The sequence below is a fragment of the Ranitomeya imitator genome, chromosome 1 (genome assembly GCF_032444005.1).
Source record: "Ranitomeya imitator isolate aRanImi1 chromosome 1, aRanImi1.pri, whole genome shotgun sequence".
Taxonomy (NCBI): domain Eukaryota; kingdom Metazoa; phylum Chordata; class Amphibia; order Anura; family Dendrobatidae; genus Ranitomeya; species Ranitomeya imitator.
The window spans coordinates 523,458,249-523,483,200 of NC_091282.1; the positions used below are offsets into that span (position 1 = coordinate 523,458,249).

General features: G+C 44.6%; 1 protein-coding gene across 2 annotated transcripts in view; it reads right to left on the reverse strand.

Annotated features, from left to right (window-relative positions):
- The window catches only part of ECPAS (Ecm29 proteasome adaptor and scaffold), a 290,433-nt gene that overhangs the window by 156,819 nt on the left and 108,662 nt on the right, over window positions 1-24,952 (reverse strand). For both annotated transcript variants that reach the window (XM_069766926.1, XM_069766915.1), the window contains exons 22-32: window positions 23,007-23,176; window positions 19,224-19,325; window positions 16,472-16,595; window positions 16,184-16,329; window positions 15,641-15,695; window positions 14,895-15,009; window positions 14,544-14,612; window positions 11,399-11,516; window positions 2,724-2,891; window positions 2,320-2,399; window positions 1,200-1,305 (exon numbers count right to left, since the gene is read on the reverse strand). In XM_069766926.1, coding sequence (XP_069623027.1) covers window positions 1,200-1,305; window positions 2,320-2,399; window positions 2,724-2,891; window positions 11,399-11,516; window positions 14,544-14,612; window positions 14,895-15,009; window positions 15,641-15,695; window positions 16,184-16,329; window positions 16,472-16,595; window positions 19,224-19,325; window positions 23,007-23,176 — 1,253 coding nt within the window. The remainder of the gene's footprint in view (window positions 1-1,199; window positions 1,306-2,319; window positions 2,400-2,723; window positions 2,892-11,398; window positions 11,517-14,543; window positions 14,613-14,894; window positions 15,010-15,640; window positions 15,696-16,183; window positions 16,330-16,471; window positions 16,596-19,223; window positions 19,326-23,006; window positions 23,177-24,952) is intronic.

Genomic DNA, 24,952 nt, shown 5'->3' on the forward strand with positions numbered 1-24,952 from the left:
ACACAGATCTACATCTCTGGACCAGGGATCACAACCCTACTAACCGGACTCCCTCAATGTCTATCCACTATTTTATCCTTCTTCTCCGCTAGATTTCTAAAACTTAACATGGACAAAACAGAATTCATCATCTTTCCCCCATCTCACGCGACCCCCCCAACGAACCTATCCATTACAGTAAACGGCTGCCCACTCTCCCCAGTCCCACAGGCTCGCTGTCACGGGGTAATCCTTGACACTGATCTCTCCTTCAAACCACATATCCAAGCCCTTTCCACTTCCTGCCACCTTTAACTCAAAAATATTTCACGGATCCGTACATTCCTAACCCAAGAGTCTGCAGAAACCCTAGTACATGCCCTCATCATCTCCCGCCTCGACTACTGTAACCTCCTGCTCTGTGGCCTCCCCTCTAACACTCTCGCACCCCTCCAATCTATTCTAAACTCTGCTGCCCGACTAATCCACCTGTCCCCCCGCTATTCCCCAGCCTCTCCCCTCTGTCAATCCCTTCACTGGCTCCCCATTACCCAGAGACTCCAGTACAAAAGCCTAACCATGACATACAAAGCCATCCGCAACCTGTCTCCTCCATACATTTGTGAATACGTCTCCTGGTACTTTCCTGCACGCAACCTCCGATCCTCACAAGATCTCCTTCTCTACTCCCCTCTTATCTCCTCTTCCCACAATCGCATACAAGATTACTCTCGTGCATCACCCCTACTCTGGAACTCTCTCCCACAACACATCAGACTCTCGCCTACCATTGAAACCTTCAAAAAGAACCTGAAGTCTCACCTCTTCCGACAAGCCTACATCCTGCAGTAACCACCGATCGACCAAACCACTGCATGACCAGCTCTATCCTCACCCATCCCTTGTAGATTGTGAGCCCTCGCGGGCAGGGTCCTCTCTCCTCCTGTACCAGTTGTGACTTGTATTGTTCAAGATTATTGTACTTGTTTTTATTATGTATACCCCTCTTCACATGTAACGTGCCATGGAATAAATGGCGCTATAATAATAAATAATAATAATGGTACAGGAGACTGTATGAAAATGGAAGTCAATTACTGAACTCATGAATATCCCTCATGGGACACTACAATAAACCAGTGTTTGAATTGTTGGGTGCCTGTGCATAAAGTGCTGTGTGCCGCATAGCCGAGAGTATCACACCCACAACACAAGTTTACCTTTATATCATCTTGGACTCTGAAGAGCGTTTCCCATATCTCAGGAAGTTTGTCGACAACATCGTCAAGCTGACGTCCACGTAGTAAGTCATTTAATGCTAAACAGCTGAAACAAAGGGCAAACAACACAAATTTCACTACTACTATCAACAATACCAAGTGCACAGTTTTTATTAGGACTTCTCGGATAACAAGCAATCAGTAGATTCTTTAATATTAGTAAATTTACAGATATTTTTAGTTAAATTGATATGGGTTACATTTGCTCTGGCAGTAGGTCACATTATGTAGTAATGTGTACAAACAAGATTTAACGCATAGATGACAAGGCAACGCATAGATGATTCAGGCTAGCCGTAGAATAGAATCTGTCAGCAGATACATGGTGCCTGAACCAAAGGCAGCAAGTATCAGTCACTAGCCAGTCAGACAGGCGGGTCACTGTCTATTTCTCCCCGCCCCCTGCCATGGATTGACAGGTCTTTCTCTGTATATTTTTCCCTGTAACACTGCAGTGTTTCAGAGTCAAACATACATGGCTGAGATGATATAACCAGTATCTGATTCATGCGGTCAAATAACACTATTTCTGGTTATTATTCGACTTACATTCTGTATTTTCCATCAGTTGCCCTCTCTTTATGCCCTCTTTCTATGTTTTACATTGACACAATACACAAAGACACATGGGATTAAATCTCTACTGTCTGTTTGAAGTTCAGAATCAGCAGTAGTGTGGAGAACATAAGTACTCACCAGTGTTGCCGTGTATCCAGCTGTGGGTTGAGCTATAACACTTGCTAGAAATCAGCAGCGCTGTTCTCTCTCTGCTCTCCCCCGCACCTCTCTGTACACTTTTATAGACAGCTCTATTCTCACCCCTAAGTGAGCTGGCAGTCAGACGTGAGAAGGATAAATCTTAGCTGTTTTATAGCGTTCACGAGGCAGGAGAAGTGGTTTATAAGTGTAGAAAAAAGGACACTTCTCCAGTAAGATACTGTACATTACAATGTTTCTTATACTCACTTTTATATTTATTTATTCCCAGTTTGCTGAAATAACAGTGATCATTTAATGGTAAGGCAGTGACTTGCTTGATTCATACAACCTAACTACATACCTGGATTCACGGATCCTCCATAGGTTACTTGTAAGATTATTTATCAAATCTTGAAGAATTTCTGTCAGGTACTTATCCACCTGGAAGAAATGTGATAGTTTTACAACTTTGAACAACTTTCAACAGGTTATTCTGAGCACTAGCATTTTAGAAATATACCAAATTCTATTTTTATAAAAAGACCATTGATGTATGACATTTTATATTGAAAAACAACATGTTAGACATGTAATATAGTAAAGTTTTAAGTGCTAAGGAAAAACTGAAAATCTTTGTCGAAAACAAAATTGTGAAAAATTGCTTATTGATCTTGGTCCAATAGCCATTAATGCTGATGTTTTGTGTCTTGCTCATAGATGGTTCTTGGAGTAGGTGACCCCCTCCTTCGCATTAGATTGACTCACCGTAGCCTTGTCAGTGACTAGAGCATTCCAAATACTAGTCATAGCCTGACGGATTCCAGTGTTGGGGTCAAACTGATAGCGATACAAACGTGGGACCAGCTGAGACATAAAAGGAGCAAGCTGTTCTCCTGCTTTGGTGGCAATCACATTGAAGCCAAATGCTGCACCCTAAATAGAAAGAGGAAAAATACAAGAAGATAAGATTTCACTTTTAATTACACAAATATGTGCAATGAATAGGGTAAATCGTAAGGAAAAACAGCTTTAGCTTCAGTCAGGGTATGTAGAAGGTGGAAACTGTTTTAGTGGTATCTACAAAATAACGTCAGTCACAACTGTGGCCACCTTAAGGGCATTGCTCTGCAAACAGAGGCCGTACACCAGATTGTCCACACAATGTAAAAACAGGATTTTTGGTTGCTTACCGTAAAATCTGTTTCTCAGAGCCTCCATTGGGGGACACAGGAACCATGGGGTGTATGCTGCTGCCACTAGGAGGCTGACACTATGCACAAAAAAGTTAGCTCCTCCTCTGCAGTGTACACCCCACCGACTGGCATTATACTCCTCAGTTAGTGAGAAAGCAGTAGGAGAAAAAAAGTAAGGTTGAAACATAACCACAAACATGAGAACTGTAAACATGAGAACAACCATGGAACATAGAACAGTGAAAACTAACATGGGAGGGCGCTGTGTCCCCCAATGGAGGCCCCGAGAAACAGATTTTACGGTAAGCAACCAAAAATCCTGTTTTCTCTATCGCATCTCATTGGGGGACACAGGAACCATGGGACGTCCAAAAGCAGTCCCTGGGGTGGGAAAAACAGACTTCCATCAGGTCAGAGGACTCACTACTGCCGCCTGCAGGATCCTTCTGCCTAGGCTGGCGTCCGCCGAAGCGTAGGTATAGACCTTGTAAAATTTCGCGAACGTGTGGATGGAAGACCAAGTTGCCGCTTTGCAGAGCTGTAAGGCGGAAGCCCTGTGGTGCACCGCCCAGGAGGCGCCGACTGCCCGGGCAGAGTAAGCCTTTATCCCAGGAGGGGGAACTCAGTTCTTGACCCGGTAAGCCTCCAAAATTGCTGTTCTGATCCAGCGAGCAATAGTCGCCTTGGAAGCCGGCAGGCCTCTGCGTGTGCCATCAGGAATGACGAAAAGAGAATCCATCTTCCGGAAAGCCGACGTTCTATCCAGGTAGATCCTCACTTGTTGTGAATTCTGCTTTTGGGCTCCCTCCGGTGGTTGTAGGTGACAATGCAGTTGTCCCTGGCCTGCAGTCCTGGACAGGTGTATCTGCTAATTGCAATTCTGACTGGGGTATTTAGGTTTGCAGGACTCCTTAGTCCTTGCCAGTTGTCAATGTTTCTTGGGAAGTGTTGGATCCCTGTCTGGCTTCTCCTGCTTAGCTGCCAATTCAGCAAAGATAAGTGTCTGTTTCTTTTTCTATGGCACACAAGCTGTGTGCTTGTTTTTTGATTGTATACCTGCTCTGAGTGTAGGAGTCTCTGGAGTTGCAGATATGCGTTCCACGTCTTTAGTTAGATGGAGGAATTTTTTGTATAATCTGCTGTGGATATTTTTGGAAGGGTTTTAATATTGACCGCACAGGACTCTGTTCTATCCTTTCCTATTTTAGCTAGAGTGGCCTCTTGTGCTAAATCCTGTTTTCTGCCTGTGTTTGTCTTTCCTCTCCTACTCACAGCCAATATTTGTGGGGGGCTGCCTATCCTTTGGGGTTCTGCTCTGAGGCAAGATAGCATTCCTATTTCCATCTATAGGGGTATCTAGTCCTCCGGCTGTGACGAGGTGTCTAGGATTTGTTAGGCACACCCCACGGCTACTTCTAGTTGCGGTGTTAAGATCAGAATTTGCGGTCAGTATAGTTACCACCTACTCCAGTGAAAGTTTTCATGCTGCTCCAAGGTCACCGGATCATAACACTCACTGCCCTGACGAGGTCCAGCTTGTTCAACGATCGCTCCAGAGGACGAGTCGGAGCTGGGCATAAGGAAGGTTGAGGTGGAAGGTGGAAACCACCTTAGGAAGGAAGGAAGGTGGAGGCCTGAGGACCGCCTGGTCCTGGTGGATGACCAAGAAAGGAGGTCATCAAGAAAGGGCCGCCAACTCGGAGACGCGGCGGATAGAAGTGATGGCCACAAGAAAGGCCACCTTCCAAGAAAGAAGTGACAGGGAAACCTCCCTGAGAGGTTCAAAGGGGGCACCCCTCAGAATGTCCAGCACAAGATTTAAATCCCATGAATCCACCGGGGCCCTGTACAGAGGGACAGCGTGGGCTACTCCTTGAAGAAAAGTCTTAACCTGTGGCCGTGAAGATAACGTCTTCTGAAAAAGGACAGAGAGCGCCGAAACCTGGCCCTTTAGGGAACTGAGAGCGAGACCCGAATCCAGCCCTGCCTGAAGGAAGGGTTAGATGGAAGGCAGAGAAAAAGACATAGGTGAGACGCAGTTGGACTCACACCAACGGAAGCAAGTCTTCCAGATACGATAGTAGATCCTGGAAGACGAAGGCTTCCGAGCCTGGATCATGGTGTGAATCATCTGGACGCTCTTAGAACTCTGGTCTCAACAGCCACGCCGTTAAATTGAACGACCGAAAATTCGGGTGGCAGATTGGACCCTGAGAAAGCAGATCGGGCCTGTCTGGAAGTTGCCAGGGGGCGTCCGCGAGAAAGTTGACGATGTCCGCAAACCAAGCTCTCCTGGGCCAATCCGGGGCGATCAGAATGACTGGCACCCCTTCCGCTTTGATCTTTTTCAACAGCTTGGGAAGCAAGGGAAGAGGTGGGAACAGATAGGGCAGTACGAACTGCGACCAAGGAATGGCCAGAACGTCAACGCCCACTGCGAGAGGGTCGCGCAATCTGGAGATGAACCGAGGAACCTTCCTGTTCATTCGGGGTGCCGTGAGGTCCACATCCGGAGTCCCCCATAGAAGGCAAATCTGATGGAAGACCTCCCGATGCAAGGAACATTCCCCTGCCGCGAGACCCTCGCGGCTGAGGAAGTTGGCGGCCCAATAGTCCACGCCGGGGATATGCACCGCGGATATCACCGAAACTGTTGCCTCTGCCCAGAGGAGAACCTTGGATACCTCGGCCAGGGCAAGGGAACTCCGAGTCCCCCGATGGTTGACATAATCCACAGCCATGGCGTTGTCCGAATGGATTAAGATTGGAAGGCGCCTGAGAATCCTTTCCCAGTGACGAAGGGACAGGAAAATGGCCCGAATCTCGAGAACATTGATCGGCAGAGTTGACTCCTGCGCCGACCAACGGCCCTGAACAGTCAGGTGGCGAAACACCGCACCCCAGCCGAGCAGGCTGGCGTCCGTCGTCACTACTTGCCAGTGAACTGGAAGGAAGGACCTGCCCTGGGAGATGAGAGGTGACGCCAGCCACCAGTTGAGAGACTGTTTGACCCGGAGAGAGAGTCGGATCGGACGATCCAGGGAGAAAACAGACCTGTCCCACTGAGACAGAATGGCTTGCTGAAGAGGTCGCAAAAGAAATTGGGAGAAGGGAATCGCTTCCAATGTTGCTACCACCTCCCCAGAACCTTTATGGCCGATCGGAAGGAGGGAGGCCGAGGACCCTGGAGCAAGCGTATGTCCCGACGAAGGATGGATCTCTTGTCTTCGGGAAGGAAGACTTTGGTCTGACGAGTGTCGAAGAGCATGCCCAGAAAAACGAGGTGCTGGGAAGGAATAAGGCAGGACTTCTTCCGGTTGACCAGCCACCCGAAACGAGCTAGGGTGTCGAGGAAGATGGACAGACTTTCGTGAGCCTGAGAAAAGGACGGAGCCTTGATGAGGATGTCGTCGAGGTACGGAAACAGGACCAGGCCTCTGACTCTCAAGATGGCTATCAGTACCATGATCTTTGTGAATCGGTGATGTCCCGGGAATATCGGAACATGGAGGTAGGCGTCCTGAATATCTATGGAACACAGAAATTCCTGAGCCTCCATGGAAGCAATTACTGAACAAAGGGATTCCCATCCTGAAGTGATTTAGACGAACTCTCCTGTTCAGCAATTTGAGATCCAGAATGGGACGAACCTTGCCATCTTTTTTCGGCACCACAAAAAGGTTTGAATAGAAACCTGTGAACCGTTCTTTTTCTGGGACGGGAGAGATCACCCCGGATTTGAGGAGAGAAGCGATGGCTGCGAAGAAACCGTGAATTAGAGCGGGATCCCTTGGAGGTCGGGATTCGAAGAAACGATCCCGAGGTCGTGAAACAAACTATTTTGTATCCCGAGGATACGACTTCCATGACCCACGCGTCCTCTACTGAGGAGATCCAAACGTCCCAGAAAAAGAGGAGACGGCCGCCCAGCCTGGTAGAGGAGTGGGGTCTTGTCGCGAGTCATGCGGAGGTGGATCTTCCGGTTCTGGAAGATCTACCCTGGGAGTAGCGGGGACGCCAGGAAGGAGTGGGTCTAAAGGATACCGACTTCTTCTCTTGACGTGCCTGTGGCCTCAGTTGCTGTTGGTAAAAGAAGTTGGACGCCGCAAAGCGACGATAAGGTCGAAAGGACCGAAATTGTCGTCTAGGAGGGGGGCGACAAGGTTTGGACTGGGGAAGAAGAGAACTTGTGCCCCCCGTGGCGTCCTTAATGATTTGGTCTAGCTTAGAACCAAAAAGTCGTGAACCCTGAAAAGGCAGGTTGGTAAGGGACTCTTTAGAAGACAAATCCACCAGCCAGGCCTTGAGCCAGACAGTCCGACGGATGGCAACAGCATTGCTGGACGCCTGAGCCGCACAAGACGCGGCGTCCAGGGAGGCGGCGACCAGGTATTCACTCGCATGAGAAATCTGGTCGGCAAGCTCCGCCAGCTGTCCGGGAGGAACCCCGTCCAGGATGCCCCGACGGAGCTGTTTGGCCCATTTGGATATGGATTTTGAAACCCAAGTGGAAGCAAAGGCCGGGCACAGAGTAGCTGCAGCAGCTTCAAAGGCTGATTTCGCCGGACAGTGTTGGTGGATAGCCTAGAGACTGGAGGATCCACCGAGGGAGAGACAGTCCAATTTGCGGTAAGATATGGAGAAAAAGGATATAAAACGCCAAGGCGCTTTCCTCTCTGAAAACGTCTGGTCGGGTTCTCTCTTTCTCTGGTCATGATCTCCTCGAATTCAGGATGCAGAGCGAAAAACTTGGAAGGTGGTTTAGACCGTCTAAATGAAACCGCCTGATCTGTGGGTTCCGTAGAGGTATCCTTGATGCCACAGGTCTGATTTATCGCTCCAATGAGATTCTGAACCATATCCCTCATGGTAGCGATTTGGTTAGAATCCAGCTCCGAAATATCCTCCGAGGGCGCATCAGAGAACGCCTCGCCTGACTCAGGGGAGGAGGATCGGGAGGACACCGACCACAGAGGAGGACCGTGTGGCGAGATGGAGCGGGAAGAGGACTCAGACCGGCGTTCCTGTCTGGACTTTTTGTGGCTTATAATGGAGGGCTTGGACGGAGGCTCCTGTGACCCGCTGGCTACTGCGGGGGTCTGCAGAGGTAATTGATCCAGCACGGACACCAGGGTGTGAGATACCAGTGTTAGATCGGCTACCGATTGTGACAGAGCGGAAGCCCAGCCTGGGGTGGGGGTATCACTCTCGGGCGGATCGGCCGGGGGATCCTGGGCGGTGGGAACAATCAGGTTGCTGCAGGCCTGACAGAGTGGAGAGGACTGACCTGAGGGAAGTTTGCAGTTACAAGATGATCATGCAAAGTACTTGACTAAGGCAGAAGAGGAAGAAGTAGGAGGACGAGAGCGGCCTCCCTTAGAGGTAGACATTTTGACGGGTCCCTGAAGAAAATGCCAGAGGGTTAGGGGACAGGGGGGCAGAGGGAAGTGTCAGTCTGCAGTGCAGAGCTACTCACGGCAGACGAAAACGGAATCCAGGTGAAGGAAGATGTTCATGCGTGGTGGACCTCCGGGGAAATCTTCAGACAGGGAGGCGACATGAGCTCCTGCCGCAATTAAAGAAAAATGCCAGACTGTGCTCTCTGCAAAGTGGTTGAGCGGCGATGTGTGGCGCCAGCAAAGTGGGGAGGGGGCGGAGCCTACTGAGCGCCCAGGAGCACCAAGATGGCGCTGGTGGGCGGAGAATGCGAGAAGGTTGTCGGACGGGAGAAAAGCCCACCCGAGCAAACCTAAAGTGGCGGAGTCTCGGAAGTAGGCCCCGGCCGAAGCTGGGACCTAAATTAGAGGCCGGCGCCACCGGAAAAGAGAACCGCGGCGCCAGAACAGTGCACCGCAGGGACTAAGCGGTGCGGCAGCCTACCAAGGCCGCCGTGCAGACACAGGACACAATGCGGCTGCCGAGCAGTACGGCCGCAGGGAAAGCAGCGCGGTAGCCTGTCAGGCTGTCGCGATGAAGTGAAGAGCCCGCGGCCGCCGAGCAGTGCGGCTGCAGGGAGATCTGTTGTGAATTCTGTTGTCGGGCTCCCTCCTGTGGTCATGAATGGTACTTCGGCTGGTTCTGTCCATGGACTTCCTCTGGTGGGTGTTTCTGAGTTTCACAAGTGACGAGGTTATTTCGTTAGCTGCTGCTCTATTTAACTCCACTTAGATCTTTGCTCCATGCCACCTGTCAATGTTCCAGTATTGGTCTGTTCACTCCTGGATCGTTCTTGTGACCTGTCTTCCCATCAGAAGCTAAGTTCCAGCTTGTATTTCTTTGGTTTGCTATTTTTCTGTCCAGCTTGCTATTTAATTTGTTGTCTTGCTGGCTGGAAGCTCTGGGACGCAGAGGGAGCGCCTCCGCACCGTGAGTCGGTGCGGAGGGTCTTTTTGCGCCCTCTGCGTGGTCTTTTTGTAGGTTTTTGTAGGAAAGTAACCTTTCCTATCCTCGGTCTGTTCAGTAAGTCGGGCCTCACTTTGCTAAATCTATTTCATCTCTGTGTTTGTATTTTCATCTTTACTCACAGTCATTAGGCGCAATCCACGGCTATTTCTAGTGTGTTTGATAGGTTTAGGGATTGCGGTCAGCAGAGTTCCCACGTCCCAGAGCTCGTCCTTATTATCAGTAACTATCAGGTCATTCCGTGTGCTCTTAACCACCAGGTCCATTATTGTCCTGACCACCAGGTCATAACAGAGATCCAGCGTCCCACCAGACTTCCGCAGCTATGGAGGGAGCGCGGCCTGAAAAGCCGCCGCGCGAAGGTTCTGCCCGTGTGGCTGCCCCAGGGATCCCTAATAAAAATGAAGGTAAAATCGTATTTCCTAAGGGACCCTTCTCCCCCACACTGCGAGTGATATGAGAATGGGAGGGGAAAATACTCACCTAAACATCCCACGCAGTTACTAACCTGAGGGGAACAAGACGTCCAGGAGCTGATGGACGTCCTCGTCTCCTCCAACCGACAGGCTCTGGTAGGCGAGTGGGTGGGGGACGGAGCCAGGACCGGACTTCTGGGCATGCTTGTGTGCTAGGGTCATGGTCCTGCTGAGGGATCTATGAGGATACGGGGTGGCAGTACACGCCGTACTCATAGTCCGCATAGTGGGACTATAGGTGTGACTGTTCACCCTGTATCCCTCCGGAGAACCTAAAAGAAAAACAATGCACATTGAGGTAGATAGGGGTCTAATAAAAGACCCGTGTCCACCTCCTACTGACACTAAGCTAAACTGAAGAGTATAATGCCAGTCGGTGGGGTGTACACTGCAGAGGAGGAGCTAACTTTTTTGTGCATAGTGTCAGCCTCCTAGTGGCAGCAGCATACACCCCATGGTTCCGGTGTCCCCCAATGAGAGGCGATAGAGAAATATAAGATTCAAGTCACCTACTTTCATTCCTCATTGTACGGATTTGAAGTTTCCATACTCATTTGTAGGTGCTTTGGGCAATGGACAGGTGCATAAAATGCAGCCCCCATGTGCAGCAACCCGCTTTGCTTTTTGTTCTGAAACCTATCATAGACAGCATTAACTCCTTTAGCAATGTGTTTCTGTGAGACAGGGCTGGAAGGTCTAGCCTTTGCTTTGAAGCCCATCAATAAGCTTTGGGTGCTCATGACTTATTGGTTTGCTGGATGTCTTTGGACTACTTTTGCTTAATATTATCCACAGCATACTGGGATCACCCCACAAGATCTACCATTTTGAAGATGGTGTGACCCAGTCAACTTGCCCTCACAATGTGGTCATTATAAAAGTTATTCAGATCCTTATGTTTGCTCATTTTCTCTGTCTTCAGCACGTCAACTTCAGGACCAAAAGTTCACTTGTTGCCGAATGTACACCACTACCCCATGACAAGTGCCATTGTCTCTAGATAATGAGTGATGTTCACTTCACCGGTGAGGTGATTTTAGGTTGCCTATATATGTAGTTGTTTAGCCACGTACCACACAGGAGTAACTGCACATGGTTTTACTGCAAAATGCACTTTAATTTTTAGCCAAGTGGCAAGTATGGGTTAAGCACCTGTTATGTATGTGCCTAACTTGCACTGGACATTAGTAGTTATACATGCAGACAGATCCAAGTACAGGACAAATAAAAGGTAAAAATATGGGTTGAGGAGTCGAATAATGGTAACTATTGAATGGAGTGAGGGTTTGCCAGTGAAACCGGTAGTGTGCTCTGAAAACAGGTACTCTAGGAGAAACTCTAAAATGAACCAACAAATGAAGGCGCTTACCTTCCTTGAGTTCCACATAGCATGGTGGTTAGCCAAATTCATAAACTTGTACACGAGATCTGGCTGGCTAAGATCACTAGCCAGTGCACACAGCTCCTTGTAAGTGGACAGCCCCTGTCTTTAGAAAATCATGAATGAGAATAAAAGTATAAACATTACCTTCTTGTACACTATTCCTATCGTATGAAAGTCTTACTTTTGAATTTACAGCACGTCATGCGATGACAATTAATGGCTTTAGAACAATGCCTCTGCCCATAGCATATTCGGATCATACTACAATACATATCATTGGCACAGGGAGTCCAGAATATAATGAGTGGTTTCTTACGAACTCAGGTGTACTGTGAACATATGATGCACGTCTACATGCTTTCTTTTAGCCCCAAAATATACTATTTGTGCCAGTCTGCTTTGCATACATTACTGGAGATAAACCATTTCACAGTGATCATAAGGCGACTTATTCTACCAGTCAAGAGGCGGTCTGGTCTATTCCTATGGCTCCCGTCCGAATCTTCAAAGTCTAATTTATTCTCATGTTCTAAATATTCATCATATCATTATCATAATCACCATTTAAAAAAGATTTCCAATTAAATGGTGAAGTTATCCATATACTTATAAATAAAAATAACCATTTTTAGGCAGTGTGCACATGCTGCGTTTTTGTCATGGTTTTTCCTTGCCTAGACTTATCACAAAACTGAATGGTTTCCTGATGACAGCAAAGTGAATAAGAATCCTGAAATCTCAAGCACACATTGCTTATTTTGACTTGCAGATTAGGTGCAGATTTATGTGCACACATTAAGTATCTGGTACAGAAAATTGTGCAGCGTTTCTGTATGTCTTGTTAGGAAAAATGCTGTGTGAACTTGGCGTGTTTTTGATATACCGTATATTTTTTTAGATGTGTGTTTCCTGCAGATTTTCCCAAGTCATTAATATGGATGAAATCTGCAACAAAAAATGCTGAAAAAATTGACACGCTTCAGACTTAACCAATAAGTGACCAAGCCAATTTTAAGCCTTAATGACCATGTGAATTTTTACAATTCTGACCACTGTCACTTTATGAGGTGTTAACTCTGGAACGCTTCAACTGATCCCACTGATTCATGACATATTGTACTTCCTAATAATGGTTCGATATGACTTGCGTTTGTCAAAAAAAAAAAAAAAAAAAATCGGAAATTTGGCAAAAATTTCACAATTTTCAAACTTTTAATTTTTTTGCCCTTAAATCAAAGATTTATGTCACACAAAAAAAGTTGATAAAAAAAAAAGATTCCCCAGATGTCTACTTTACATCAGAGCAATTTTTGAAACATTTTTTTATTAGGATGATACAAGGGTTAAAAGTTGACCAATGATTTCTCAGTTTCCAACAAAGTTTACAAAACCATTTTTTTAGGGACCACCTCACATTTGAAGTGACTCTCTGAGGGGCCCATATGAAAGAAAAAACACAAAAGTGACACCATTCTAAAAACTGCACCCCTCAAGGTGTGCAAAACCACATTCAAAAGGTTTATTAACAATTCAGGTGCTTCACAAGAAATTAAGCAATGTGGAAGGAAAAAAATTAAAATTTTACTTTTTCACTAAAAACTTACTTTAGACCCCAACTTTTTTATTTTCACAATGGTAACAGGAGAAAATGGACCAGAAAAAGTGTTGTGCAATTACTCCTGAGTATGCCAATACTTAATATGTGGAGGAATACTACTATTTAGGTGCACAACAGAGCTCGGAAGAGAAGGAGAAACGTTTGACTTTTTGAAAGCAATATTGGCTGCAATCGATGACGGGGGCCATGTTACGTTTGGAGAGTACCCGATGTGCCTTAACAGTGGAAACCCCCCTACAAGTGAACCAAGTTTGTAAACCACACCCCTCAAGGATTTTATGCAGGGGCATTTTGAACCCACAGATACTAAACAAAACTTGATAACATTAGGTCGTCATATTGAATATGTCGTCATTAGTGTTGAGAGCAAGTGCTCGCTACTCCAGTTTGCATAGGGGGTTGGATATGCACCGAATATCGCGGGTGTTCGAGCCCCTGACCGGCATGTTTTGTGGCTGTTAGACACCCCCAAAAAAACATACGGGAATCTGCGATACTCGGTGCATACCAGAGCACTCAATGCAAACTTGAGTATCGAGCACTTGTGCTTAACACTAGCCGTCATATCGTAATTTTTTTTTTTGCTTTTGAAAAACCCCCAATTCTAACTCCAACCCCAACACATCCCTCACCCCAACCCTAACACAACCCTAAAGCCAACCCTAACCCCAACTCCAAACACAGCCCGAACCCTAACTGCAAAGAATAGAATGAATTAAAAAAATATATTTTAGAATTTTTATGTAACTACGGGGGTGACAATGTTTGATTTACTATCCTTTTTTATTTTGATCACTGTGACAGATCCTATCACAGTGATCAAAATGAACCAATAGGAAAAGTTTCCTATTGTTACCGGTTACGGGCCGCAGATCTCGGCAGGTGCAGTGCCCATGCACCCGCCATTTTCTTCCAGAAAGATGAAGCAGAGAGCCAGGGGATGGAGCCAGAGGGTACGGGGATGGCAGAGGTATTGCGGGGGCTCAGGGCACCCCATTTCACTCTCGTTTGATATATTAGATCATATCAGAGAAGAGACAAATGAATTGTAAATTTGAAATTTTTTTTTTTCTTTTGTGATCGCCGTTATTCGGGGCCAGGGGACCGTAAACACCTCTCCAGGTCGCTAAAACCCTGGAGACTTTCTGACGCTGGGGGGGCGCTATACCCTTATTTCTCCGCCCTGTTAAACAGCGGTGCTGAGGAATAAGTACCCTTAACTGCCACCATTAAAATCGGCGGTCGTTAAGGAGTTAAATCTGCAAGGAAAACATAAGCATGACACTTCAGGATTCTCATTCACTTTGCTGGCATCAGGAAACACTTCAGGTTTTGTGACAAAGCTGTGCAAAAAAAAAAAAAGCAAAAACTCAAATTGTGCACACAATTATTTATAGAGATATTGGCACTTTTTCGGTTGGTTGCTGTGGCCATTTTAACAAGGGTAAAACAAAAATAAATTAAGTGTAACCATACTGGCTTTCACCTTAGCGTTAGAAGATGTAAACTTACCCATCTGGAGCTTTGCCTATGGATGAGCCTTGAAAAACCTCAGTGTCTCCAGAAACTTCGTGTTTTACCCTGAAATAAAGCATTAATAGTCTAAAAAAAAAAAAACAAACAAAAAAAAGCAACAGACATATCAACAACTGCTGATTATTCTGCTCCTGTTGTAGCAATGTTACCTATTAAATCATTATTAGCAACAACCATGCACAAAATACAGTCCGAAATGTCTCAACTATAGAAAACGTACACGCAGCTGCAGAAAGTTACGGAAACTCTACATTACACCGGCGTGGTGAAATATCACCTTAGCAATATCGGTTACACACACACTGAGAACACAAGGAGTCACAGTACCTTTTCCCAGTCATGAGTGTGTCCACAAGTATGGACACCAGCTCCTGTTGGTCTTGTTCACTGCCCAGTTCATATACCAACCCAAGACCTTTCGAAGCAACATCCTGGCTAAGTTCTGCAACAGATTTTGTGCAATTATCAAATATTTTCCAAGGAGTTAGGCTGATAAATGGACTGAGACATTAATTGTATAAGCGTCTATAAACAGTACCTATATTTAAGATTCTCCAATAGATGTACGGATAGTTTATAAGGCAGCTATGACTAGCTTTCACTGTATTTAATAGTGTTGGTCATTGCTTCTGGTTGTACAGGATTAAAAAAAGTATTATTTATAAGCGTAAGAGGAGGAAAATCAATAATCTCTCTAATATTTCATTCTATAGTTGATTTTACTGTTCACCATACGGTAAAGGTGGTACAATATTTTTGCAATATCTTCCTTCTATGCCAGGTTACGATCCCTTGAGGTTCTAGCCCTGAAGGCTGTTGAGATATTGCACTGAGATACCACCTAAATCAGTGCAGTCACGAAGCCCTCATTATTAAAAGTAAAATAATATCTGCTTATTACCTGGCTTGAATAGAGGAAAATGTGTGTAGATGTGGGGACGGTGCTGTATTTAGTGATTTGGAGTGAATAACTGCAAATAATCAGATCTGTTGCATGTACCACTTTAAATATTGCTATGAAATACTATAAAAGCCGCATTGAAGAATCCAATTCGAGGCAAAAGGGTACATACCGTCATTATCAGAAAGGACCGATATAAAGGCACTTTGGATTTCTTTCAGCTTGGACTGTAAAAGAAAAGAAAGGAAAATTAAGGTGCACCCGCATGTAAGTATGTGGTACTAATGATGGCCACGAGATTATTTTCACAAAACTGCCACTAATCTAATGTGTCCAGACTCTTACCCTATTGGCAGATACCAATGGAAAAAATGAAGCGTGTATGATTTCAACACTACCATTCTTCTGTGCAAATGGCATATGAACTGCCAATGGGGGCCCATACCGGTGGGAGTTCGATAACCCGGACCCCCACTGATCAGCTGTTTGGAGCTATGTACACTCCCATAGTGATCAGATGTGTCCAGAACTAGCACACCACAGCTCCGTACATTGTGTAGTGTCTTTGGTATCCATTTAGAGCCTTATGGATATCACAGTCCTAGAAAACTTCTTTACTTTCTAAGATAATATGACAATATATGCATCTGAATGAAAGACCACAATATACATATATACCAGCCAGACTGTAAGAGACTGTAGCCTTATAACCCACCTTTATTTCCTGGTGTTCGCTAAGTTTCTTGACAAGAGATAGCAGCCATATACAGGACGCCTGTCTGACATGTGGATTCACACTGACAACATGCCTGGTAAGAATCTGGTCCAATACCCATGTAACAACATCATTGTCTTTTACACCTAATGTAACAATGATAAACAGCATTCAAGTTATACACACAGAAGAGTAACAAATACAGAAAGAAAAAATGTTAGAAAGACAAACTGGTTTGGTGCTTAGGATGTGTATTGATGCGGCGTGCTATTAGTAGACCCGAGTTACCTGCATACGGGTGATAATCATCCTCAGCTACAATCCAAACATCCCGGGCGGCAGTGGACTTTGTTCCGACAGCTGCATTTGTGATCGCCTCCCCTATAGTAAACTGGAGCTCAATCTGTTTTGCCTAAAAAAGGAAGGTGAATGTTTAAAAAGGGTTTTCCCACAAATAAAATACCTTTTATTTAATAGATCTTAGAATAATAATAATTTCCACAATTGGATGTGTGTATATAAAATGTTCCTGTGCTGAGATAATCCTATAAACGTGCCCTTGCTGTCTACTATGTAATGGCTGTGTCTGACTGTACAGGGACATGGTCTGATCATATCACATCTCCTGGGCAGGGGAGGAAGCAAAAAGAGTGTACAGACAGGACAGCAGGGGGTCACAGCTGCTGCTTTCTGTGAGGGATCACAGCTGCTGCTTTCTGTGAGGTAAAACAGGTTTTAACAGATTATCGTAAGGTATTAGTCAATCTTATTTTATGGCATTATAAGAAATGAAGAGCTAGAGAACCACTTGGGTACCTGTCACCATTAAATGACTATGCAAACCAAGAACAAAAAGTTGTTGTATCTTTGGCATGACCAAACAGTGCAGTGCACCTCCCCACATACAGACTTTCCATCTATTTGTATCCTCCTCTGGCTTCTGTAATCTTAGAGGTGTATGTAAAAAAACATAGGGGGACAGAGATAGATTAAAAAAAAAAAAGTAGGTGGGAAGGTGTATCAAACTGCTTAACCAAGCGAAGGGCGCATGGAGCGCCTGTGCCTTGTTTGAACAGTCCATTTTTGCTGACAGATTCCCCTTACTCACAGAGGAGCTCGCCTCAGAGTGAATGGAAAGTCAATACAATACACTTTTTGGTAACAGGGCACTGAAGGCATGTGGGATTGTAGCTGAATACTACTCAAGACATGTTAATGCTAAACTTAGTATATTCACAAGCAGTGATATTTTATGTTTCACTTAAATGCACATAATGCAATTGTGTTTCTTAAAAAATGTTGTCCCATTTATTTTCTACAGCTTCTGGATTTCATGGCTGCCGCAACCAATCAGCAACGGGCACAGTCCGGAAGAAAATGGCCGCTCCTTCCTCCCCGCAGTCAGTGCCTGTAGCCCACATACTCCCCTCCGGTCACCGCTAACACAGGGTTAATGCCGGCGGTAACGGACCGCATTATGCCGCGGGTAACGCACTCCGTTACCGCCGCTCTTAACCCTGTGTGTCCCCAACTTATTACTATTGACACTAACTCTGCGGCATCAATAGTAAAAAATGTAATGTTAAATAATAATAATAAAAAAAAAAACCTGCTATACTCACCCTCCGTAGTCGCTCGCGCCAGCCGCCATCTTCCGTTGCAGGTTCCGGTGGCAAAGATGGTATGGGAGAAGGACCTGCCATGATGTCACGGTCATGTGACCGCGACGTCATCACAGGCCCTGCGCGCCTGCGCAAGAAGGACCTGCCATGACGTCACGGCTATGTGACCGCGATGTCATCACAGGTTCTGCGCTCATACCAACCCTGGGACCGGAAGCTGCCGTGGACTACAAGGGGCCCTCGGAAAGGTGAGTATATGTTTATTTTTTAACCTGTGACAAACATGGCTGGGCAATATACTACGTGACTGGCCAATATACTATGTGGCTCTGTGCTGTATACTACGTCACTGGGCAATATACAATGTGGCTCTGTGCTGTATACTACGTCGCTGGGCAATATACTACATGGGCTGTGCAATATACTACGTGGCTGGGCAATATACTACATCGCTGGGCAATATACTACGTGGCTGGGCAATATACTACGTGGCTGGACAATATACTACGTGGCTGGGCAATATACTACGTGGCTGGGCAATATACTACGTGGCTGGGCAATATACTACGTGGGCTGTGCAATATACTACGTGGCTGGGCAATATACTACGTGGCTGGGCAATATACTACGTGGCTGGGCAATATACTACGTGGCTGGGCAATATACTACGTGGCTGGGCAATATACTACGTGGCTGGGCAATATACTACGTGGCTGGGCAATATACTACGTCGCTGGGCAATATACTACGTGGCTGGGCAATATACTACGTCGCTGGGCAATATACTACGTCGCTGGGCAATATACTACGTGGCTGGGCAATATACTACGTGGCTGGGCAATATACTACGTGGCTGGGCAATATACTATGTGGCTGGGCAATATACTACGTCGCTGGGCAATGTACTACGTCGCTGGGCAATATACTACGTCGCTGGGCAATATACTACGTGGGCTGTGCAATATACTACGTGGCTGGGCAATATACTACGTCGCTGAGCAATATACTACATGACTGGGCAATATACTACGTGGGCTGTGCAATATACTACGTGGCTGGGCAATATACTACGTCGCTGAGCAATAGACTACATGACTGGGCAATATACTACGTGGGCTGTGCAATATACTACGTGGACATGCATATTCTAGAATACCCGATGTGTTAGAATCGGGCCACCATCTAGTATAAAATAAAAAACAGAGCATAGTCACCTCCTGCGCTGTTCCCGGAGAATAACCTGTGTGTCCTATGCAGGGCGCAGCCAATGAGAGAACCTGAGGTCCTTAATTGAATGAACTAGGGTTGTCCAGTAGTGGACAACCCCTTTAAGAAGCCAGGGAGGATGAAATATGCGTGTTCATGAATATAAAAGTACACCGTATTAGGCCGAGTTGTAAAGAGAGCTGGTAACTTACTTCCACAGATTGCATTAGTCCTTCCAGAAGCTTCTTCTGATGGGAAAAGTTACCGTCCCCAACAGGAAAATATCCCAATGTTCTTATGGCTCGTTCTTTAGCCTAAAACAACCACCCAATGGATTAGCAGCAATACTAGATATTCAGGGTGCGCTTACATCTGCATATATACAGTAGCTGAGATTCCCAGACAGAAACGTTGGAGAGTGTCAGGTGAGTGTCATGCGTTTTTTCCGCACCTAGCATCCGTTTGACATGAGTATGTAATCCATTTTTAACATTAGTATTTACATACAGTATTACTCTGTCATTTCAAGCTACTCTTCTACCTAATAAAACAATCTTATATACAGATATAGACAGAAAAAGATAGGTCAATGATATATAGATAGATATATATATATATATATATATATATATATATATATATATATACATACACACACACGAGGGGCGATCCAAAAGTAATGATAATCGGTTATTTCTATTGCACACAGAAATTAAAATAAAATGTTTTCTTTTCTCTTAGGTACCCACTAGTCCAGGAAAAAAAAAAATCACTTAACTAGACCACGATTCCCGGGAGCTACATTCATTTGAATATGAACTGCCGAGGAGTGAACATCAAAATGGAAAAAAACGAGCTCAGAGCTGTCATCAAATACCTCTGCTTGAAAAAAATGACTACCAAAGACATATACAGCGACTTGGTGGAAACATTGGGGCACTCTTCTCCTCCATATTCCACAGTTGCATGCTGGGCCAAGGAATTTAAGCTGGGAAGAACATCGACGGAAAATGAACATCGTGAAGGACGCCCATCCACGTCCCTCAATGAAGAAAACGTGAAAAAGGTTGAAGAAGTTGTATTGGCAGATCGAAGAGTGACTATCAAGCATGTAGCTGAGGTCACAGGGATCTCATATGGCAGTATTCAAAGAATCCTTGCAAAAGAATTGCATATGAGAAAGGTCTCCGCGCTTTGGGTGCCAAAAATGTTAACCAACGAACAAAAGAAGAAACGAGTTGACATTTCAATAGCAAATCTCGGAAAGTTCCAAGCAGACAAGGAAAAAATTTTGTCACGTTTTTTGACCATGGACGAGACCTGGATCCACCACTTTGATCCCGAAACTAAACAACAATCGATGACAAGGAAACGAGCCGACGAACCGACACCGAAGAAATTCAAAGTGTCAAGCTCAGCAGGGAAGGTTATGGCGTCCGTTTTTTGGGACGCTGAAGGAATTATTATGGTGGACTATTTGGAGAAGGGAGCCACTATTACGGGCTCCTACTACGCAGAACAAATAAGAAGATTGCGGGAGGCTATCAAGGAGAAAAGGCGCAGCAAACTGCGGGCTGGAGTGTTGTTTCACCAAGATAACGCGCTGGCTCACAAAGCTGCTGTTGCCATGGCTACCATTCAAGAAGCGGGCTTTGAACTGGTGGAACACCCCCCCTATTCACCAGATCTAGCCCCCAGTGACTTCTTTCTCTTTCCTCGGCTCAAGGAACACCTCCGGGGCAAGAAATTTGACGACAATAGCGACGTGATAACCGCTGTTGGGGATTTTTTTGAGGGTCAAGATCAAGAATTTTTTTCGAAGGGAATTCTAAGTTTAGAAAAGAGATGGACTAAATGTATAGACTTGTTAGGAGACTATGTAGAAAAATAAATTTATTTTTTGACTATATTCATTGTGTTTAGTATTGATTATCATTACTTTTGGATCGCCCCTCGTATATATATATATATATATATATATATATATATATATATATATATATATATATATATATATATATATATATATATATAATGGTCTTAAGGCTACTTTCACACATCAAGTTTTTTGTTTCAGGCACAATCCGGCAAGTTTTGACGAAAACTGATCTTTTTTTTTTTTTTTTTTTTTATACGCCGGATCCGTCTTTTTCTCATAGAGTTGTATTAGCGTCGGATTGCGCTTGATGGCCACACGTTTCATGTGTTTTTTTCCAGATCCGTCCAAATAGTCGTTTCCGGCGAACGGAAAAAAGTCCAGAGGAACGTTTTTTGGTCCGGCGAAAAAAACGCACAGTGGAGCAGAGGTTAAACAGCAGAATTGGAGCATCTAATGTATACACCATTTCTGGGGCAGCTGAGGACTGGTGTTATTAGTCTGGGAGGGGGACAACATCTATGGCCCCTTCCCAGTCTATTAATATCAGCCCACAGCTTTCTGCTTAGCCTTTGCTGGTTATTAAAAATAAGGGGGCCCTCACGTCTTTTTTTTTTCTTTGAGTCCACACATTTTTAATAACCAGTAAGTAAACCTTCCCAGGCTACTAAGACCAGCTCTCAGTTGTCTGCTTTTCCTCAGCTGGTTAATAAAAACAAGGGGGACACCACGCCATGTTTTTTTCTTTATTAGCTACTGTAAATACATTAGCTACACACGAACTACACTAATTATATATCTCAATGACATCTTTGTATCTATGTCTATTCGATTAGTTCGGACTGTGAATGTACTGTACTCAGCTGGTGAAATGTCAGGTTTCCTATAAGATGGGCGAGTAAAAAAAAAAAAAGTCGCACGGCACAAGCATGGTCCGTGTGCTTTTTTTCTCTTGCACCCAATGACTTGCATTGTTAAGTCTCTGCTGTTTTACATGGACATAAAGCAGCATGCTGTGATTTTTTCCTTACCCCAATTACAGGTGAGGAAAAACTTGCAGATGTCACTGTCTAATAGAATAGCATTGTTGTGAGTGCAATGCGATCTTCTCTCATATTGCACTCGTCAATTTTACACAGATGTAAGCAATCCCTTAAAGTCATTGTACAAAACAGAGTACCTCCAGAAATTCAAGAAATTAGAGTTACAAACATTCCAAGAGTACAGGCAGTTTAGACTACACAGAAATACTGTCACTGAAAAAGGGAGAACAGTGCACAGGGTGATACAAAGTCACAATCTTAGGGTATGTTTCCACGGCTTCCCTGCGTAACCGGACATGTGGCGCGTCTTTCCAGACCGCAGCATGTCTATTTATCTTGCGGAGATGCTCAGTGTCCGCAAGATAAATATCACCGTCCTATGCATAGGATGCGGTAATTCCCCATGGTTCAATGAACACATGCGGAATCACAGCGCGTACAAAAGCCGGCAGCGCTTTGGACGGAGCTGCGTCCAAAGCGCTGCTGATACGGACCGTGGAAACACCCCCCGAATAGTATACATGAAAAAAAAAAGTGGTGTGCGCAATTACTCCCAAGCATTGTTTAAGAGAGCATACATTCAAAAGTAGACAGATGTATGGGTGCTGGAAATGGAGAACACCTGAGTGCTAGTTATAAATGTCAGCACAGGGTTATACCAGTTAGCCCTAGGGCCATTATTACAGTAAACGACTAGTCCAGACGCTAACATTACAGCCTAATGTAGCACTATACTAACACGTGCTGTTGGACAGCTGCAATACATGCTAAGATTTCCTGTTTGTTAGGCAATCCATGAATATGTTGTGGCTGTTGAACAGCTGCGAGACATGCAGCTGCGAGGACTTTAACATATTATTCGAGCACGCCGAAGACACTCTTGGCACACGAGCATGCTCGGATAACACCTGATCCCAGCACATTCGCTCAGCACTACTTAGAACGCTATTAACCAGGTATATTTCATGCTTATATTCCCAAGCCACTAACTAAATATTTTATGTAATGTGTGAGGGACAAAACTTCTAATATATATTGAACACAAATCAGAAAGAGTGAATAAAAGTACCCCTGACCTTGTTCGTCTCTTTGCCTGAAGGGATTCTGGCCAATAGACTTTCTACTAGCTGCTTTTTGGTGAGCCCAGACCCTTCATCTGGTATTGGCAGAGCCCCATTCCGTCCAATCTCTCCCAAAGCAGTTATTGCAGCAATTGACAAAGGAGATCCATTTTCCAATAATGTACCTGGACAAAATAAGTACACCACATATGTAACTGATAGTAAAATATTTACAACAAAATTTGGATAGCAGAATGATTGTGTTTCCCTCACTTTAGATGCAGTCAGACGGCCGTAAAAATGGGCCGAGATTGGACTGCAATGCACTGACTGGCTGGCTGCTCTTACGACCCGAGGTGACAACTTCATATATATATGCAGCCATCATGCTCGGGTCGGGAGAGTCGCAGCCTGTCCGAGAATTGCGGTCTGATTTATACGGCACCCTTACACTGAAGATATATTGTCCAAGTGTATCCGCTTTAAAAAAAAAAAAAAAGAAAAGAAAGAATGTATCATCAGAAAATAACCTATTGTTTAAATCAGATTTTTAATGGTAAATGTGTTATTTTTTTGTTTAAATAATGATTTTTTATTTTTAACATTTAAAAAAATTACAATTTTCACACTGGCCACTAGATCTAATTTTACACTCCTGCTTCCTGTTCTTCATATGGACATAAGCAGCAACAGACTGGCTGTGACCTTATTTATTTCTGTAGAAGTATTTATACTATTCAGAATAAGGTATACATGAGGAAACACACCATTTCCGGCCACTATGTAACTTACGGTATATCCTGCATGCTCAGCAGTTTTCCCCTCTTCATGCTCTATCGGTAAATTACAATCCACTGGGAGCAGGGGGAGAGGAGCTGCAGTGATTTGTTTGAAAGTTCAGTTACATTTTAATGTGCATGCTTTAATCTGGGCATTGGCAATTCTGAAGGGGAGGAATTACACTGTTTTCTGGAAATGATGGATCATGTATTATCTACTGTATGCAAAGGTGTTACCCTTCATTGTAATCCTGTGTGTGATAATGCTGAAAAGTTTTCTGCACAGAACAGAAAGTATGAGTCACATTAGGCTTAATGTTCAGTGTGAAAATTACAGTTTCTTATTTTTGTTATATTGAAAGTGATATGGAAAATAGATAAAAACCTGTAATAAAAAAAATAAGTTTAAAATAAAAACCTGATTAAAATAGTTCATTTTTTTCGATGACACATTCTTTTTAAAGGTGACAGAGGCTACGTACGCATACTACATGAAAGATATAGCCATACATAGCAAATATACAACATATTGTTACAGAGATGAAGTCTAGGATTTTCCATAAGATTATATTTTTGGGTAATTTTGAACTTTAAGGCTATGTGCACACGTTCAGGAATTCATGCAGAAAATTCCTGACAATTCCGGACATTTTCTGCATGAAATCCGCAAGAAAACCGCGTGCATTTTTGCCGCGGTTTTTTCCGGACACTTCCCAATGCATTTTGGAGTGGGAAATCCGCAAAAAAAACGCAAAAAGATAGAGCATGTCCGGATTTTGTGCCTGATGCGTTTTTTGTGTGGAAAAAAAACGCATCATGTGCACAAAACATGCGGAATTCATTCTAAATGATGGGATGCTTATTGTATGCGTTTTTTTTGCGGTTTTATAGCGTTTTTATCGGGAAAAACCGCGAAAAAACCGGAACGTGTGAACACAGCCTAAGGGGGCATTTACAATTCATCTGCAGTGTTTATTTGGCTCAGAGTATCCTTCGGACCTTTGTGGTGCTGACATACATAATGTGCCATTTCATACAGAAGCATCCAGCAACAAAAACCTAATCATGGCATTATAAATACTGTAACGGCTGCAAGCCAAGTCCACATCTTCCCCTGCACATGATGACTGATTTAATCAGTCATTATATGCCTTTAACAGCTGCGGGTGGAGCACCGCTCCA